At 41.9% G+C, this 18149-nt stretch overlaps 1 protein-coding gene across 1 annotated transcript; it reads left to right on the forward strand.

Moving 5' to 3' along the window:
* Positions 14647–16993, forward strand: LOC8065799 (microtubule-associated protein RP/EB family member 1C). Its single transcript, XM_002464383.2, has 6 exons — positions 14647–14855; positions 15046–15201; positions 15682–15788; positions 15958–16189; positions 16284–16397; positions 16505–16993. Exons 1-6 carry the CDS (start codon positions 14745–14747, stop codon positions 16736–16738), a joined length of 954 nt encoding a protein of 317 aa, XP_002464428.1. The 5' UTR covers positions 14647–14744; the 3' UTR covers positions 16739–16993.

Consider the following 18149-nt stretch of genomic DNA (forward strand, 5'->3'; position numbering starts at 1 on the left):
AATTACTAGTGCTCTATGTACTCGTCGCACTGCACATATGGATCGCGATTGCATGCACAGTGCACACGTCCGTCGTCGGTCTTGACCATCATCATCGTCCACTCGAAACGAGGGGTACATTCTCTGTGACACGGCGCAGGCGCGCAGCAGTCAAAGACAGATGGGTCTTGTTTAGTTTCGAAAAGATTTCGGATTAGCATTTTCGTTTGTTTGTGACAAATATTATCCAATTATGGACTAACTAGGTTCAAAAGATTTGTCTCGCGATTTTCAGCTAAATTGTGTAATTAGTTTTTGCTTTCGTCTATATTTAATGGTTCATGCATGTGCCGCAAGATTCGATGAGACGGGGAATTTTGAAAACTTTTTGCTTTTTGGGTGAACTAAACAAGGCCATGATCATACTCTTTCTGTCCGTCCGGTGAGGCCCGCATGATAGCGACCTGTGTGTGTATGCATGGCTGGCTGCGTGCCGTACTGGTGTGTGTGTGTGGGGCCCGCGTGCGTGCATCATCACGCGATGGTACAATCAGCATCAAATTAATTAAAGATTAAAGACAGCGAGCTGCGACTGCGATCGACAAAACCATTACGCCTTGGAGCAGGGTTACCCACCCGGGACCTGGATCGGCCGGTCGCCACGGTCACGCACAGGCACAGACCGAGCGACGAGCCGTTCCGCATCCGCATGCGCGTTTGATCGTGGTTTTGGACGGGCGCGACAGGACAGGGATGCAGGTTACAGCCGCCCGGGCGTCGCTGTCCGCCAGGCCGTCGCGGGTGGGCAACTTGGCATGGCATAGAATACGATACGGGCTGATGAGTGAGTCGGCTCCACCTCAGGTGACCTCGTCGGGTACATACATGTAGTACGGGTACGGCGGTGCGTGAATTCATGGCGCTGAACGGACGTTGGATTCCACTGCGCTCTGGGAGTTTTTGGTTGGACCCGGCCGGTACGAGAATAAATTTCCATGCGTGCCTGGCTGCCTGCATACGCTGCGCGTCTCGATCGGAATCGGAAGCGAGGAAATTCCATGGGCATACCATACCAAAGGGGAGCTACAGCTTTGTCGGATCCGCGAGAAATCAGAGAGTTCTCACCAGGCTCTGCTATTTTGCTACGGGCTACATCACCAACGCAACGCCTCTGTTTTTTTTTTACTTTATTAATTATTACTGATCTATCTATGCTCCATTTTCCCCCTTGCCTTGTGTTCATGCACTTCCGGGCTACTCCTTGGGCAGTTGGGCCGCAGCGATCTTGACAGTATTACTCGAGTGTGTGTTCCTCACGACGGCTATTTGTAGTTTAATTCATTTCCACAAGTCCAGTGTCGTGAGAGGTTTTTGGCGACCTATTACATCGTATTTTTAAGTTAATATAGGACAATGCTCTAGTCTTAGCATTAAGCAAGAAGACACAAGTTCAAATACAGCGTTCAGGTAGAATACACATGTCTAGAAAGTACCAAACGAAAACAGGTACCAGAACCAAAAAAAAAAAAACAGCTAACACTCAACCTTCCGTCCCACAGGAAGCACACGGAGTCAACAAACTAAGGTCATGTTTGGATGTTGTCGGATTCACCTAAATCTACATGTGTTGGAGTGGATTGGGGTAAAATTCAGTTCAAGATCCACTCCAATCTATCCAAACATATGTGGATTGATGCGAATCCGACTATATTCAAACAAGGCTAAAGTTGTGTATTCTACTGCACATTCAAAAAAGAGATGGTGAACTGATTCATTCTCTGTACAAAAGAGACAAGTCTTATCTTTTACTTTCTTTCTATCTCTAGTTAACAATTCATTCCTAGCTAGAGAGTAGCCATAGGGGGGAAAGGGTACTCTAGAGGGATTATTCTTAAGATTTCAAAACTGCTGGCCGTACATGCACAGGAATGATACCAGTTCAGCGTATTACAGTCACCGATGATCTTGTGTCTTTTTCTAAGTTCACGTCTTCACCGATGATCTTGCTTGTTTTACCTTATAATATGGTAGCTCCTTTAATTTCGATGCTACACTACTCGTGAAGAGCATGCATCTGCCCAAACACTTGTGTATTTGGCTTAACAACGGGAAATAGGCATCGTTAACTCTCTACCGTCGCCACCCGGCAGTCCTCATCCTCGCCACCCGGCTGGCTCCTGGGTCCTGGTACTGGTACGTCCTGGCCTCGCAAAGCGTTGGCAGCGCGGCGCCGCACTCTGCTGCGTGGTTCTGTACTCCCCTGTCCTCAAGGCCTGGCTTAGTTAACCCTAAAAATAAAAAAATAAGATTTTCTGTCACATTAAATCTTACGACACATATATATGAAACATTAAATATAAATGAAAACAAAAATTAATTGTACAATTTGCCTGTAAATCGTGAGACGAATCTTTCATCCTAGTTACTCTATGATTAAATAATATTTATTAAATAAAAACGAAAGTATTACAGTGTCAAAATCTAAAAAAAATAGATCTAAACAAAGTTTTCCGATATATAACTTTGGTTAAATATATATTAAAAGTATTAATACATAGGATATATAATTAGTATTATTAAAAAAATCTTTAAATTTAGTTTTTTAATAAATTTATTTGAAGATACAAAAGAGATATATATATATATATATTAAATTAAGTTAAATTTATAACATATATCATCTGCGACAATTATTTAGAGAGCAAGGCTGCAAGAGAGTATAGCAAACAGCTGCTGGCTCCTTCACATCGAGGGCCTATAAAAGAGCAACCTGACGAGACATGGCACATACGAGTACTAGGGTCTTGTTTAGTTCCGTAAAGATTTTGAATTTCGGTACTGTAGTATTTTTGTTTTTATTTAACAAACATTATTCAATCATGAACTAACTAGGCTTAAGATTTATCTCGTGATTTACAAGCAAACTGTGTAATTATATTTTATTTTCATCTATATTTAATGCTTTATGCATGTAGACCAAGATTCGATGTGACAGAGAATCTTGAAAATATTTTGGTTTTAAACTAGTGTATACGGTGTCCCGACAACTCGTGACAACGCCCACTTTACCAAACAGACACTGATGCGCCGGCCCAGTGAGCAGGGGCAGTCTACTTCCTCTTCCTTTATGGCCAAAGGGAGCCTTGCCCCCCACCCCCCGCTGTACAAGCAAACAATTTTTTAAGTAAGGTTTTGTTTAGTTTACCCTAAAAATCAAAAACTTTTTAAAATTCTCCATCACGTTGAATCTTTCGACACGTACACAAAACATTAAAAATAGTTAAAAATAAAAACTAATTATACAGTTTGCCTGTAAATCGTAAAATGAAACTTTTGAGCCCAATTATTTCATAATTGAATAATATTTGCCATAAGCAAACAAAAGTGCTACAGTGGTCGAATTTTTTTTATTTCGCCAACTGAACAAGGCCTAAATATTGAATTCCGCTATCATGCAGTTGACAACAAAATGTTATGTCGTTTGTTTAAGTGTATCTGTCAAATCTATTAATCATTCAGAAATATTTTTCTTTGATAATAAATCAGTAAACGGTAATATTGTTGACTAATTTGTTGTGAGATAAAAACACTATTGAATTTGAATGACTGCCAACAAAGCTTTGGACCACGCATGCATGCATGCATACAGACGGCAACAAGGATGATTTTTGACAAAGCAGTACGAGTATTTAACAGAAGTGTTGTGTTCGACGTCGAAGTTTTCCACAAGTTAATATAAGATTTAGATATCGTTTTGGATAAGGTTTAGATCAAACATTTGGAATATAAATCATCAATAACTTTTAAATTGTTGAGTTTGCAAATATGAAAATTATATGAATAGATTTATCTTAAAAAAATACCTTCATATATATATATCATTTTTTAAATATTTTTATAAAAGAAGGTTAAAATTGTGTTTTGGAGACCGTATTGCTGTCCTAAGTGACATCTAAATCCTATACAGAGGGAGTACTTGTATACACGGGAAGATCTCTGACAGCACAGTATAGTATTAGTGGTGATTTTGTCGACTTCTCCGTGATATATATATACTATGATCTAGTTTCTAGTATTCCATTTCCAAGCACCTTTCATGATACGGACCGAGAGAAAGCGACTGTCACTGGCAATAGCTGGGTACTGCCAAAGTGCCAAACTGTCATCTCCAGCTAACAGACAATGAGCTGGTTGAGTATTTAATTCCTTGTTAGCTAAACCAACACGAAAATTGATTAGTTGGATTTTCAGCAACGCAAATGGATCTACGGAATTAAGGTGATGGCAGGAGGGGCCACTGACGGAGTGCCGGACCCGGCTCACGCGGTGGTCTCCCCTCTCCTACGTACCCGGCCGGCCTCGGCCTCCCAAAACGTTGGCACTTGGCGGCGCCGCGCGCTGTGGACCTGTGGGCTGTGGTGAGTGGTGGCGGTGGGCGACAGCTGCTCCCCGCTGTGTGCGCATGTAGTACAAGTACAGCCACATGGAATGGAACGGGCATGGCAAGAGAAGAGGCGATGGCACGCACGTAGTACCAACACACACGTACAGTAGTATCACTGCCGCGCCGCTGTTGTTGATACACAATACTCTACGCAATGCGTGTCCGCTTCAGCATATATTGTACTGTATTATTACTTAGGGGTGTTTAGTTAAAAAAATATAAAATACAAAATATCAACTACTGTACTTTAGAATGATGAAATACAAAGTTTTTAAGGTTATGTTTAATTTCATCTAAAATACAAAATTTATTACCCTTATAAGGGTCTCCTGTGGCTCTTTTGGGTTTTTTAGCCTCTTCAAGCCAAAATCTAAAATGGAGAATAATCATCTTTTTGTTAAAAAATTTATATGATATTTAGTTCTATTATGCAAAATGATAGACTAAAACTCCCCTTACTTTATTTAGTCCGTAAAAACCTAGCACGCTGGGGTAAGCATGCATGGCAAACCAACACTGAATATTATAGTGTGAGACTCTCTCTTTAGTCCACGTTAATCTCTTATCTTTGGCGCTATTTAATGATTATAAAACTTATGAGCTCGCTCTGCACTGCGCACGATTATGTGCACACGAGATTACCTGATCTTCGCAGTGGCTTGCATACGGTCGAAAAGGACAGTGACAAAAGGGTTACAATAGATGAAACGGATCGATCAATTGGATGGGATCTCTCCGTCTCTGTCTCGCCTCCCACACCTCCTAGTTGTATATACATATATACGGATACTCGTTTTAACTTTTACCAGCGTCATCGGCTGGATCATGGTGGTTCCTCATAGAGTATTTGTGACCTCGCTCTCAGCTGAAGGATCCCGTGTACGTGCATGCAACAGAGTCACACATGGAGCAGACGACAACGCCCGCCGTCGTGCCCATCCGATCCAATGCCGATCCCACGAGTTTGGGCGGGTTCACGCGCGTCCAGCCCTGGCGTACGTCGCGGGTGCCGGATCGGAGACTTCCCGCCGCGGGGTGTAACGTGTACACGCGTGGTTGCATTGGTGACACGTTTTTCATTTTTCATTTTCAGGCACTTGTTAATTTCTACGGCACCAAAGAGGTGGTAGCGCATATCTCAACCAGCGTTGGATTCACCCAACTAAAGTATATATATATATATATATATATATATATATAATCAAAGCTAAACTTTAGCTAGCTACAATTTAACTAGGGTGTTTAGATTCTCTAGCTCATAGGCCTTGTTTAGTTCCGAAAACTGAAAAGTTTTCGGAACTGTAGCACTTTCGTTTGTTTGTGGTAAATATTGTCTAATCATAGACTAACTAGGATCAAAAGATTCGTCTCGTGATTTACAGTCAAACTGTGTGATTAATTTTTATTTTCGTCTATATTTAATGCTTCATGCATGTGCCGCAAGATTCGATGTGATAGGGAATCTTAAAAACTTTTTGGATTTCAGGGTGAACTAAACAAGGCCATAGCCTCGAATAAACTCTTTTTAAGGTCACTTAGCCAAACTCTAGCTAGGGCTAGCTAAGCTGAAGTAGCTCTACAATTTTTGTTTGTTTTTTAGTTTGGCCGTTTGAACACTCAATAGTTAAATTTAGCCGGTTAAAGTTTAGTTGGTGGATCTGAACAGGTCCTAAATATTCTGTCCTTGTCTGAAATTATTCATAGATAGATCGTTAAATCTAGTTTTACAGTAAACTTATTCTACTTTCTAATTTTATTTTTTTTAAATATAGTTGAACTTAAAAATAAAGGTAAAAGCATTTTATAATATTTGTATTTTATAAAAACATAGGGCTCGGCTGCAGGTGACCAATCACATACGATCTGCACCGCGATCACGAGTACTCCTATGAAACAACAGATCTTTGCGAGAGCCATCAAGGCCTTGTTTAGTTCCAAAATATTTTGCAAAATTGACACTGTATCTATTTCGTTTGTATTTGACAAATATTATCCAACCATAGACTAACTAGGCTTAAAAGATTTGTTTCGTCAATTTCGACCAAACTGTGTAATTAGTTTTTATTTTTATTTATATTTAATACTTCATGCATGTGTCTAAAGATTCGATGTGACGGGGAATCTGAAAAATTTTGCAAAATTTTTTGGGAAGTAAACAAGGCCCAATTGGATTGGATCGCGATTGCAACAAAACAAGCTAGGTCTACCTCTGGATGATGAATGGTCACCAGTTGCACATTATGGCACGTTTCGATTTTAATCTATCTGGGCCTTGTATACTTCCACCTAAAAACCTAAAATTTTTCAAGATTTCCCGTCACATCGAATCTTTAGACGTATGCATGGAGTATTTAATATAGACGAAAATAAAAACTAATAGCACAGTTTGGTCGAAATTGACGAGATGAATCTTTTGAACCTAATTAGTCTATGGTTAGACAATAATTACCACAAACAAACGAAAGTACTACAGTGTCGTAAAATATTTTCCTTCGCGAACTAAACAAGACCCTGTTTGCACTTCTCTCTCATGAAGCAGATCAATAATCTGTTTGTCGTATACATGGCCTTGTTTAGTTGCGAAAAATTTTGCAAAATCGACACTGTAGTACTTTCGTTTGTATTTGACAAATATTGTCCAATCATACACTAACTAGGCTCAAAAGATTCGTTTCGTCAATTCCGACCAAACTGTGCAATCTGTTTTTATTTTCGTCTATATTTAATACTCCATGCATGCGTCTAAAGATTCGATGTGACGGGAAATGTGAAAAATTTTGCAAAATTTTCTGGGAACTAAACAAGGCCGCGGGCGTATTAGCGTGACCGCTCACCCACTGAATAATAGTGCGCACACACACGGCCAATCGTTTGCCACAAGAACGCCTAGCTAGCTAGTACTCTCACGAGTCACGAGGACGGGTACTTGGAGATGACGTCGTGGCATCGGATGCCGTGACGTGTCAGCCTGGCAGGAAAAGTCAAGAGGTGGCCTGTGCCTGCCTAGCCATGATGTTGGGTCACGATACACGGTCCCTGAGAAACCAGAGGCGGTCCCGTTCCGTTCCGCCGCTGTCCCTGCCTGCATGGCATGTGGACCACGCATGCATGCAAATGGATCGGAACGAACAAAGGATCCAAAACGTTGGCAGCGCTGTGTGGTGACCCTCGGTGAGCGACGTACAGCTGCTCCCTGCTGTGTGCGCACAGCCACATGGAACGGGACAGGCGACGACGGCACGTACCGACAGACACGACAACGCGACGCACTGTACTGTACTGTACGTGCCGTACCAGTACGTATCACCAACCGCCGGCCATTGCCACATGCCGACTCGGGCTAATTAATCACATTGCTATTGATCTATGAAATCGTAGTATACTCCTACTCAATAATACGCAATGCGTGTCCGCTTTTTTCAACGGTACTCCGTATATGGACGGACGGAGTACGCTGGAGTAGCATGCAAGGCACTATATATATGGCTGGCCAGTGATCGCACTGACTTGTCATGATTATTGGCATCGATTATCAAAGGACGCAATGATATAGTATATGGATGGAGTACGTATACACGAGATTACCGGATCTTCGATTTGTCCTATAGCTTGTTCCAAAACCTAGGTCTTGTTTAGACCTTGTTTAGTTCCGAAAAGATTTCGGATTTCAATACTGTAGCACTTTCGTTTGTTTGTGATAAATATTATCCAATTATGGACTAACTAGGATCAAAACATTCGTCTCACGATTTCCAACTCAACTGTGTAATTAGTTTTTGCTTTCGTCTATATTTAATGTTTCATGCATGTGCCACAAGATTCGATGTGACGGAGAATCTTGAAAACTTTTTGCTTTTTGGGGTGAACTAAACAAGGCCTGTTCGCAAAAATTTTCAAGATTCCCCATCACATCGAATCTTTGGTCGCATGCATGAAACATTAAATATAGACGAAAATAAAAACTAATTGCACAGTTTATCTGTAATTTATGAGATGAATCTTTTAAGCCTAGTTAATCTGTGATTGGACAATGTTTGTCAAATAAAAACGAAAGTGCTACAGTAGCAAAAAAAAAACCAAAATTTTTGCAAACAAGGCTCTAGTATAGTATTACCATGTCAGGCCGCCCAGTGATCGACGCATACCGTCTGTCGAAAAGGACAGTGAGAGCGGTTATGACAGATTCGTTCACGGATCAATTCGACAACATCTCTCTCTCTGTGTCTCTGTCTCGCCTACCACACCTCGTGGATTTATACTTGTTTAACCTTTGCCAGCGTTCATGGGCTGGATCATCATGGAGAGCAATTTGTCATCATCTGTGTCTGTGCATCAGAAGAACGGACCGTACTGCATGCGCCAGAGAAGACAGCCGCCGTCGTCGCGCCCATGCCGCGCCGACTCACGAGCGAGTTTCACGTCGCGGGCTGCGAGAACTTCCTCCCCGCATCGGCCTGGATATCCAAGGCCCATTCCACGCAAGTCCGGATCGGACTGCGACTGCCTGCCGGGGTGTGTACCGTGTACCACATCGAGTCATCGAGAGCTAACGGTACTGCTGGGCCAATGCATCGCAGGCCCATTTCTATTTGGGCCTTTGGAAGACCAACCACTCTTTTTTATTAGTTGTTTCCTTCCACTCAAAAAAAAAAGAAAGCTGTTTCCTGTTCTTTTTTTTTTGTTTCCATTGTTCCTGTCATTTTAATAGATTATAAACAAAAGAACCATTACATTGAATTCAAATTAACAGTGTTACGTATGCTTCGTCCGTCCCACCTTATGTTTTCAAGGAATTTTATAGTACATTCTAATACCACTTATTTTTTTTCAAACAAGTTTTTATTAAAATACATTGCATATCTATATATATACAATGCTTATTACACGTCATGAATATTAATACTTTAGGGAACTTTTATATTTTGGTGCTAAATAACGAATTGCGTCATTTTGTGATGCTAAATAAGGAATCTTCTCAAACAAAAACCTGTTCAACTCGCTCAAATCTCAAAGCTGAATGAAACATGTTTGTCTATTGAATCGTAAAAGAAACTATGGATACACATTTCACCAAGTCATGGTGTATTGTACCAAATCCGATAATGGCAAAACCACACACTAAGGACAACTTCAAATAGTTTCTTAAGAGCTAGATCATAGAATATTTTATTCAATAGGAAGAACAGAATGGTAAGCTAGCTCTTTATGAAGAACTAAGCTCACTTTTTTTTTCTATGATTCATGTGTCAATATATGTTTACATATTTTCTATACAACATATTAAGTTATCTTTATTCTTATATTTTTAAGTCCATACAAATTAAACTACGGTACTGCTAGCGCCCGGACGTCCGGCGCCAGCAGCGCGTCCGGACGTCGAGCTTCCTACGAAAAAAACCGTCAGCTCCCCAACCAACTCGCCCCGTGTAAAGGACCACCTTTCGTCCGCTCTCCGCACAAGGAGCTCATCCCCACCCCAACGAGCACGGGATCCGCCCGCCCCTCACCCCGCCGCACCCTAGCATATCCGTCTGCCGCCAACTCGTTCCCCACCGAAAACGACTCCTGCCCCGCGCCCGCACAGAGAAGAAAGGCGACCCCACGTGCACAGATCTGTCCGCCCACAACCTCGCCAACCCAACACCTCTGACCTAACCACCAGCTCACCACCATAGTCTGTCCTCTAGCTATAAGTATTGCAAACATCGAAAGACATCTAAAATGCAACACAAAGAGAAAACACTGCTAAAACAAACGGAAAAAGCTATTGAAACATTGGAAACCATCTAATGCAACAAAAAAAAACTTCAACATAAAAAAAAGTCTATTGCAACATCGAGGGAAATATACTAAAACATTTTATAAAAACTTATTACAACATCTCAAGCACTACTAATGCAACATTCAAAAAAACGTATGTTGCAACAAAAAATCTACTGCAACAATGAGAAAAAACTATTACAACATCTCAATCACTACTAATGCAACATCGAAAAAGAACACATGTTGCAACAAAAAAAATCTTCTGCAACATCGGAGGAGAATCTGGTGCAACAACAAAAAAACAAAATAAAACATCTTAAGAACTGCTCTGCAACATCAGAGAAATACGTGTTGCAACAACCAAAAAAAGTACCGTTGCAACATTCCACATCATCTGTTGCAACATTGAAAATGAACCATTACAAAACAGCGACGAGATCTAACTCACTGGAACACTAGCTACCACAAAAATCCTTAGATCGAGAAGGGGAAGAAGAGGAGGAGGAGGAGGTGTAGCATAAGGGAGCCAGATCTAGGTCCAGTGGGAGAAAGGAGAGGGAGAGAGACCTCAGATCTAGATCCCTCTCTACCTACCTCGTCGGAGTCACAGCACACGAGGATGCGAGAGCAGGGAGGGAGGGAGGGTGCGCGGCTCACTAGAAGCCACCCGTCGTGGCCCCCACTCTGATGGCCATGGATGTCGCAGGGAAGGAAGAGAGAGAGGCTCATCTTCGGTGGCGTGGAGGTCACATGGAGGAGGGAGGCAGAGATGGTGCGGCTCGCTAGAAGTCGCTGCCATCGCCCTCCTCTTCGTGTGACCTGGAGGTCAGAGGGAGGGAAGAAGGGAGAGGGAACAAGCGAGCTGGATCTGACTGTGTCTCTGTATTAATGAGCAGCAGGGAAGGCAGCGCAAGCAGTGGGCGTCGAATGAATGGATAAGAAGCCAGGGCGCGTCAGGTGGATAAAGAAGCCACGAGGTGCGTCGTGTCCTTTCCCTGGTTCGCTTGGTGGAGTGGATCCGTCCGATGCGGACGGACGCTCGACAAGTAGCATTACCGATTAAACTAGCAAGTTCACTATTGTTTAAGGCGCCCTAACACTTTCAGTTAAAACCACTTGCTGCCCATTCGTAGGCATGGCCACGGATGACCAAACCGCGGCAAGAGGTTGGCCACTGTGTATCGAGCGCCGACACCTCACAAATAAGGATGTTAAAGGTGTACACTACTACCAAAACCCAGAAACCATTTTTGGAGGTGCTGCCCTTTTTGTTTAGAGGCGGCTATATGTCAAGAACTGCCTCTAAAAATAGCTTCTGAACTAGCCCATCTCTAGAAGTCAGACTTTTAGAGGTAGATGGCAAACACACTAAAAATGCCATCTAGTATTTTTTTGCGACGAAAGAATAATTATATTAGATAATAGCTGGATACATGAATACATTACAAGCACTCTAGAATACACAAATATCTAGAAAAAATCATCTAAATTATACCCAAGCTGTGAATAGCTTCAGATCTTAAAATCAAACATGTACGACGCTTTGCATTATGGATGATCGCACAGGCAAACACTCGGCAAAAGGCCTGAGAAGAGATGCCCAACGAACGACGGCAAATATTCATGTAGGCAGAGTTGAGAAACTTCTTCTTTCTGGTGTCTTTCTTCTTCTTCTTTCTACAACCAAAGAATGAGAAAGACTGATCTAAAACTTATTCTCCCTAGTCCTTCATCATGGCTAGATGTAACCACGATAAAACAGACACCATTTCCGTCTTGATGTCGTGGTCCGGAAATAAAAGTATCCATGTTGTCAAATCGATGAGGATGTCGACGTCGTAGTTGTTGCCCACATCTTCAATGGAGCCGCTATGGAGAAAACGGTTCCACCCTACCATCTCTCCGTCGCCGGAGAAGAGAAGGAGGAAATAAATCCCCAAAACTAAGAAACTTGGCATGGAGAGACCCTAACCCTAAAGACTCGATCTAGTGGATAAACTTTTTAAAAACGATGGATCTCCAGTCCCTTCGGCCTCCAGTGATTATCACCGGAGAGGGGAGGGAGGGGGACCAATGTTGATGGAGGTAGGAGCGGCGGCGGCGCTGAGACACACCCTAGTGGCTTTCCCCAATACGAGAGAAAAAACTTTCCATTTGCCTCTAAAAATACTTTTGCCCATGTTTTATTTAGGTGCATCAATTGTGAAAGTGGGTCTTCAGGTCCATAAACTTTTTATGTTATGCATCTCTAGTCCATACCACTTTGTTTCTATTTTTGATCTGACGTGGCTCTAAGAAAAGTTTGTTCTAAGTCAAACTAACCTAAATTTGACCAGGTTAGTATAGAAGAATGTTTACATGTACCACATCAAAGAGGTAAAATGTGAAACTATATTTCATGATGTATTAATGATGCTAACATGTTGTTATAACTATGATTGTTATCTTGTCTGAACTTGGTCAAACTTATGATAGTTCAACTTAGAACAATTTTAAATCCTTTTACAAGGTGGTTGAGTATATTATTTATCAGTAGTAATACAATTATTGTGTTGTGAAACTATTCTCAGTTGTAGATTTAGGACATATAGAGAACCTTAATTACTTATAAAGTACCAATGACAAAAAAAAGTTTGTTTGAAAGCACGGTTGAATGACTTATTCTTCTTTTCAAAATCAGAGCATTTCCTTATTTGACTAGGGGCGAAGGTATATAATGCACCACCTAAAAATATAGAAACAATGGTTATATCTAAAATTGCACCATATATGCATCCTTATGACACATGTCTATGCACACATAAGGTAAACACATGTCCTCTAATTTTCTTTAGCTTCGTTACTGATTTGGCAGTTTAGACTTTTGGCACTGAGTATAAAGTATATACTAGAAGATTAAAATAACATAGATACCCAAGCGTAAAATTGAATGATACAGTCACATATGAGATTGAGAGTGGATAAGTTGGTAAAATCCCATAGCTTCACTTTTATTTAGGAGTACAAAGTAAGAAAAAATGAGCAAGATATTGTATGATATCTAACTTCTACCCAAAACCTTAGAAGCGAATGCAGTCAAAAGCACCGCACTGACCCATCAGGGCTACTCATCAAGGAACATAATAGGGTAATCTAGCAACTTTCCTATTTTGGGAAGAAAATATTTCCATAATCTTTTTAATTTCGGAAGCTACAAAGTTATACACATAACTTTTGTGCATAATATTTTATAGGACACAACTCATAATCACAATTTTGTCAAGATACTTTTTAGTATTTTTAGACAACTTATCATGATAATTTTTCTATGTAATATTTGAAATCCAACTTTTGTTCATAACTATCAATCAAAAAAAAATGTTCATAACAATTTTTCAATATAATTTTTATAGCACGACTTAACATAATAAATTATATGAATAGCATAACTTATACACATCAGTTATTGTTGTCTAACATATCTCGAAAAAATATACACAACTTATCAAGCATAATTTTTCTATGTAATTTCTTTGGAGCTAATTTCTCATATAGAAGAAACAGAAAATAAAAAAGGAAAGAAAAAACAAAAGGAGAAAAAAGAAGTGAGAAAATAAAATACACGTTCCAAGCGTATGGTGAAAGAAATGAAAAGAAAAGAAAGAAAATATCAAGACGCACGAGGTACGGCGGATAAAAAGACACTTCCATACTTGCCACAATCGGAAAATCACTAAACTAGAGTCCGGTATAAATATAGACAAGTGATTTATACCCAGCCATTCACTATGTCTAGATGCTCTAATTTATAAACTATTTTCTTCATTCTAAACTACTATAACACATTTTGTTTTTTAATACGTTATTTTTATTATGCATCTAGACAAAGAATATATCTAAGTGCTAGTAAAAGTTATGAATCTTAAAAAAAATTAAACATCTTATAATTTAGAATGAAATGAAGTGGGTATTTATCATTATATGTTATAAAAAAGGAACATGATAGGTTACTGGCTAATCATCAAGAAACATAAAATCCATGTGGCGGTGGAAGAAGATTCGATTGCAACGAACGTCCGTCCAATTAGAGTTGAGTCTCCCCATTTTCGTTGCTGCAAAAATGGAATCGGAACGCGAATGGTAAAACAAAAAAAAAACTATCACCAGTAATTCGATCCAGCCCACATCGAACTCACTAGAAACCCCATGAGCAACGGGAAAAAAAGAGAATCCCAAAAATTCACACGGTTTTACACTGGCACCAGCTACACTGCCTAGGCCAATGACGGAGATCTCCCCGACGCGCCCGTCCCAACGGTCGACCAGATCCAGCCGTCCACCAGACCCCCGCGCGCCCCATCCCACCGTTCAGATCGCCCTCTCCTGGGCCGCACCGAGGGCAGAATCGTCCGACGCGAAGCCTCGTCTCCCCCATTTAATCACGGCAGGGGCCGCGGGGCGCCGCCCAGTTTGAAATCTCAAATCAAAATCCTCCTCGCGTTTTCGTTTCCCTTCCCCCAAACCGGGTACCCCGCTCCACCCCCACCAACCCCCGGGCCTTCGCGAGCGGCGGCCGGCGATGGCGGCGAGCAACATCGGGATGATGGACGGCGCCTACTTCGTCGGGCGCAACGAGATCCTCGCGTGGATCAACACCACGCTGCAGCTCGGCCTCTCCAAGGTGGAGGAGGTAAGCGGCGCCCGCCCGTGGCCCCTCTTCTCGATCTGTGCTGTTCGCGTTAGTGGTGGATCCGAGGCTTCGCGAATCTGTGGGGAGGATGCCCTGTTCGTGCGGGCTAAGCTAAGCTGCTGGGTTGGGTTCTGTGCGAGTTGTGAGTCACTGAAAGGCTGAAACCAGTGTTCGATGTCGTGTTCTGCAGGCTGCGTCGGGCGCGGTTGCGTGCCAATTGATGGACGCGGCTCATCCTGGTGCCGTGCCGATGCATAAGGTGAACTTCGACGCCAAGACGGAGTACGAGATGATCCAGAACTATAAGGTGCTGCAGGATGTGTTCAACAAACTCAAGATCACTAAGGTGAGACGCGAATGGGTTTCTGGGGATTCCAACCCCCTCCCTCGTTTCGTGCTGTGATTGTTCAGAGCTGGTGAGAGTTTATTCCTATGTGATCCGACATCTGCAAATGTTATGCAGTCGCGTTAGTTTCTGGCCAAGCATTTGTTATGCAGTGGCATTAAGGCATTGTAGGATCCTAATTTGTCTTGTTTCCTTTGCTAATTCGTCAGTTTGATGATGCTGTACTTCTTGTACTTTAATTTATGCACGCCATGGTTTTTGGTTGCTTTAGAATCTGATGAGAACAATGAAACACAATGCAATCTGCATTGCTTTGTTGGTCTCAAGTAGAAAAATATTCAACAAATCATGAGTTAGGCTGTTATACTTTGTAAAAGTAGTTTTCCTTGTTTAGGTTACTACTTACTAGTTGCTGTTATAAATAGGCTTTCACTGCTACTATGATCTTATTTTTGTTGTTTCCTTTGTTAATTGTTGCAGCACATTGAGGTGAACAAACTTATCAAAGCAAGACCCCTTGACAATCTGGAGTTCATGCAATGGCTTAAACGATACTGTGATTCTGTGAATGGTGGCTTCATGACCAAGTAATCACTGACCTGGTTACTGGAATTTTAGACTGTAGCTCAGATAAGGATTTGAGTGATTCTCAGTATTATATTAACTTTATTGCCATCAATTTGTAAGTAAACTGTATTAAAAGAAATTCTCTGAATGCTTACATTTCATTGTCCTGTTCTTTCTTGACATACACAGCTACAATGCTTCTGAGAGAAGGGAAAGCAGCAAAGGGGGAAAGGATACCAACAGAAGGGCATCGGTGCCCTCTCACACCCCGGCCAAGTCTGCAACCACAGGTCACAAGGCTCAAACTTCACATGGTGCTAAGCGGGCAAGTGGGCAGACGGCTAGTGCACCACCACCACGCAGTGCTAAGCCGTCACCTGCCGCCAACTCTGGTGGACCAGCACCAGCTTATGATGAACAAGTGAGCCTTATTAGGCAGTCTGTGTGAATGTTTCTACTAATTTCTTCTCAATTTCCAAAATTATGACGACTTGTGTGAATGCCATGGTTTGCAGATAACTGAGCTGAAGCTCCTTGTTGATAGCCTGGAGAAGGAGAGAGATTTCTACTTCACCAAGCTGCGGGACATTGAGATGCTGTCCCAGAACCCTGAGGTTGAGCACGTTTCGGTGAGTACTTGTCGAGCGGCTACCATCTGAAATCCTTCTGAACAGTACTGTTTTCCATTCTTCAGAGCCGTGTCGTGATGATGATGGTGGTTGCCTTCTTGTCTCAGGTCCAAACTATCCAGAACATACTCTACGCATCAGAGGAGGACGCTCAGCAGCTGCCTCCGGCCCTGAGCCCCATCATGGAGGCGTCCGAGGAGAGGCCGAAGCAAGAGATGGCGAACAAGAGGAAGAGCATCTCGGACCTGGACGAGTTTGGTATGTCATCCAGCTCAAGGCAGAGGCTCTCCGACATCTCGGACGTGCAGCTGTGCGGTTCGCCACTGACGAGTTTCAGCTGAAGGAACTTAACTGTCATTGCTACAAAATGGGGCTTGTCATTGCTGTCATGACTTGGTCCTTCTGAACTTGGGTGTCTCGTCTAGCTTTTGGATTGGTTTGTGGTTTAGTCTTTCATGTGTTGTGTGGTGATGTGTAATGTCGTTTGCGCTTCGCAAGGTATATTGATCCAAGTTACCTGCCACAGAATTTGTGGCCATTTGCTACCCATTCCTGCTACGATGCTCTGTTGGATAGAACTGTTTGTCTGGTGGTGTGATGGTCAGGCCCTGTGCAACTTTCCAAAATTAAGAGCCTGCTCTAGTAATTTCCGCTAGCACCCGCGATCCCCAAACGGCAATGTGCAAGCAAGCATCAAAGTGGGGCACTCCGACGGTTTCCAATTTCTCGAGCTGTGATGCACGTGCCACATTTCTCTCTCTGCATAAAAAACAATGGAAGCTTACACAGCATTTCGTAGTTACACACCAAGTAATTTTGTACTTGACTGAAAATCACGAGGAAAACAAGAAGAGCAACCGGCTACAATCCCTACGAATTTTACACCAAAATTTCGTATGGACTTGCTCTTCCCTTGTGCTTTGCATCGTATACTCTTCTCATCGATTGACGACCCCGAGCTAGTGCCAGAAGCTGAGCCGATGTCTGACAGAGTGACAGCAGCAGTTGTTGCCGACGCTGGGCGAGAGGCCTTAGGCCCTGTTTAGTTCCCCACTAAAAAATTTTTCATCCATCCCATCGAATCTTTGGACACATGCATGGAACATTAAACGTAGATAAAAAAATAAACTAATTACACAGTTTAGTTAAGAATCACGAGACGAATCTTTTAAGCCTAGTTACTCCATGATTAGCCTTAAGTGCTACAGTAACCCACATATGCTAATGACAGATTAATTATGCTTAATAAATTTGTCTTGCAGTTTCCTGACGAGCTATGTAATTTGTTTTTTTATTAGTTTCTAAAAACCCCTCCCGACATCCTTCCGACACATCCGATGTGACACCCAAAAAATTTTCATCCACAATCTAAACAGGCCCTATAGGAGAAACATTTTATCCGTTGCAACTTTTCTATATGCTGAAATATTTTTACAGTGTCCGATAAAGCAATTTGTAACAAACATTATATACTTATATAAAAGATATGATTGAGTTGATCTCCGTGAAAAGGAGTTTTTTTTTTTTGACAATTACCGTGAAAAGGAGTTTGAGATCTCCGTGAAAAGGAGTTGATCTCCGACTTTCAGAGCTACGTGGATCCCTTCTGACGAGTTTCAACTAAGGCTGCGATCGGTTATCCTGGATTTGAGCCAGGAACTATTCCCACTTATCAAAACTATATAATTTAGTGAAGCAAATCCAGATGGAATAATTCCAAAGACTCAATCCACGTCTAACGAACGAGCCCTA

The sequence above is a fragment of the Sorghum bicolor genome, chromosome 1 (assembly GCF_000003195.3).
Source record: "Sorghum bicolor cultivar BTx623 chromosome 1, Sorghum_bicolor_NCBIv3, whole genome shotgun sequence".
Lineage (NCBI taxonomy): Eukaryota > Viridiplantae > Streptophyta > Magnoliopsida > Poales > Poaceae > Sorghum > Sorghum bicolor.

Bases quoted from the DNA above. Each gene is read 5' to 3' on its own strand.
- LOC8065799 (XM_002464383.2), top strand. From the start codon at position 14,745: ATGGCGGCGAGCAACATCGGGATGATGGACGGCGCCTACTTCGTCGGG. The intron at 15,789-15,957 runs GTAATCACTGAC...TGACATACACAG, and splicing joins AATGGTGGCTTCATGACCAA to CTACAATGCTTCTGAGAGAA. The intron at 16,190-16,283 runs GTGAGCCTTATT...CATGGTTTGCAG, and splicing joins CACCAGCTTATGATGAACAA to ATAACTGAGCTGAAGCTCCT.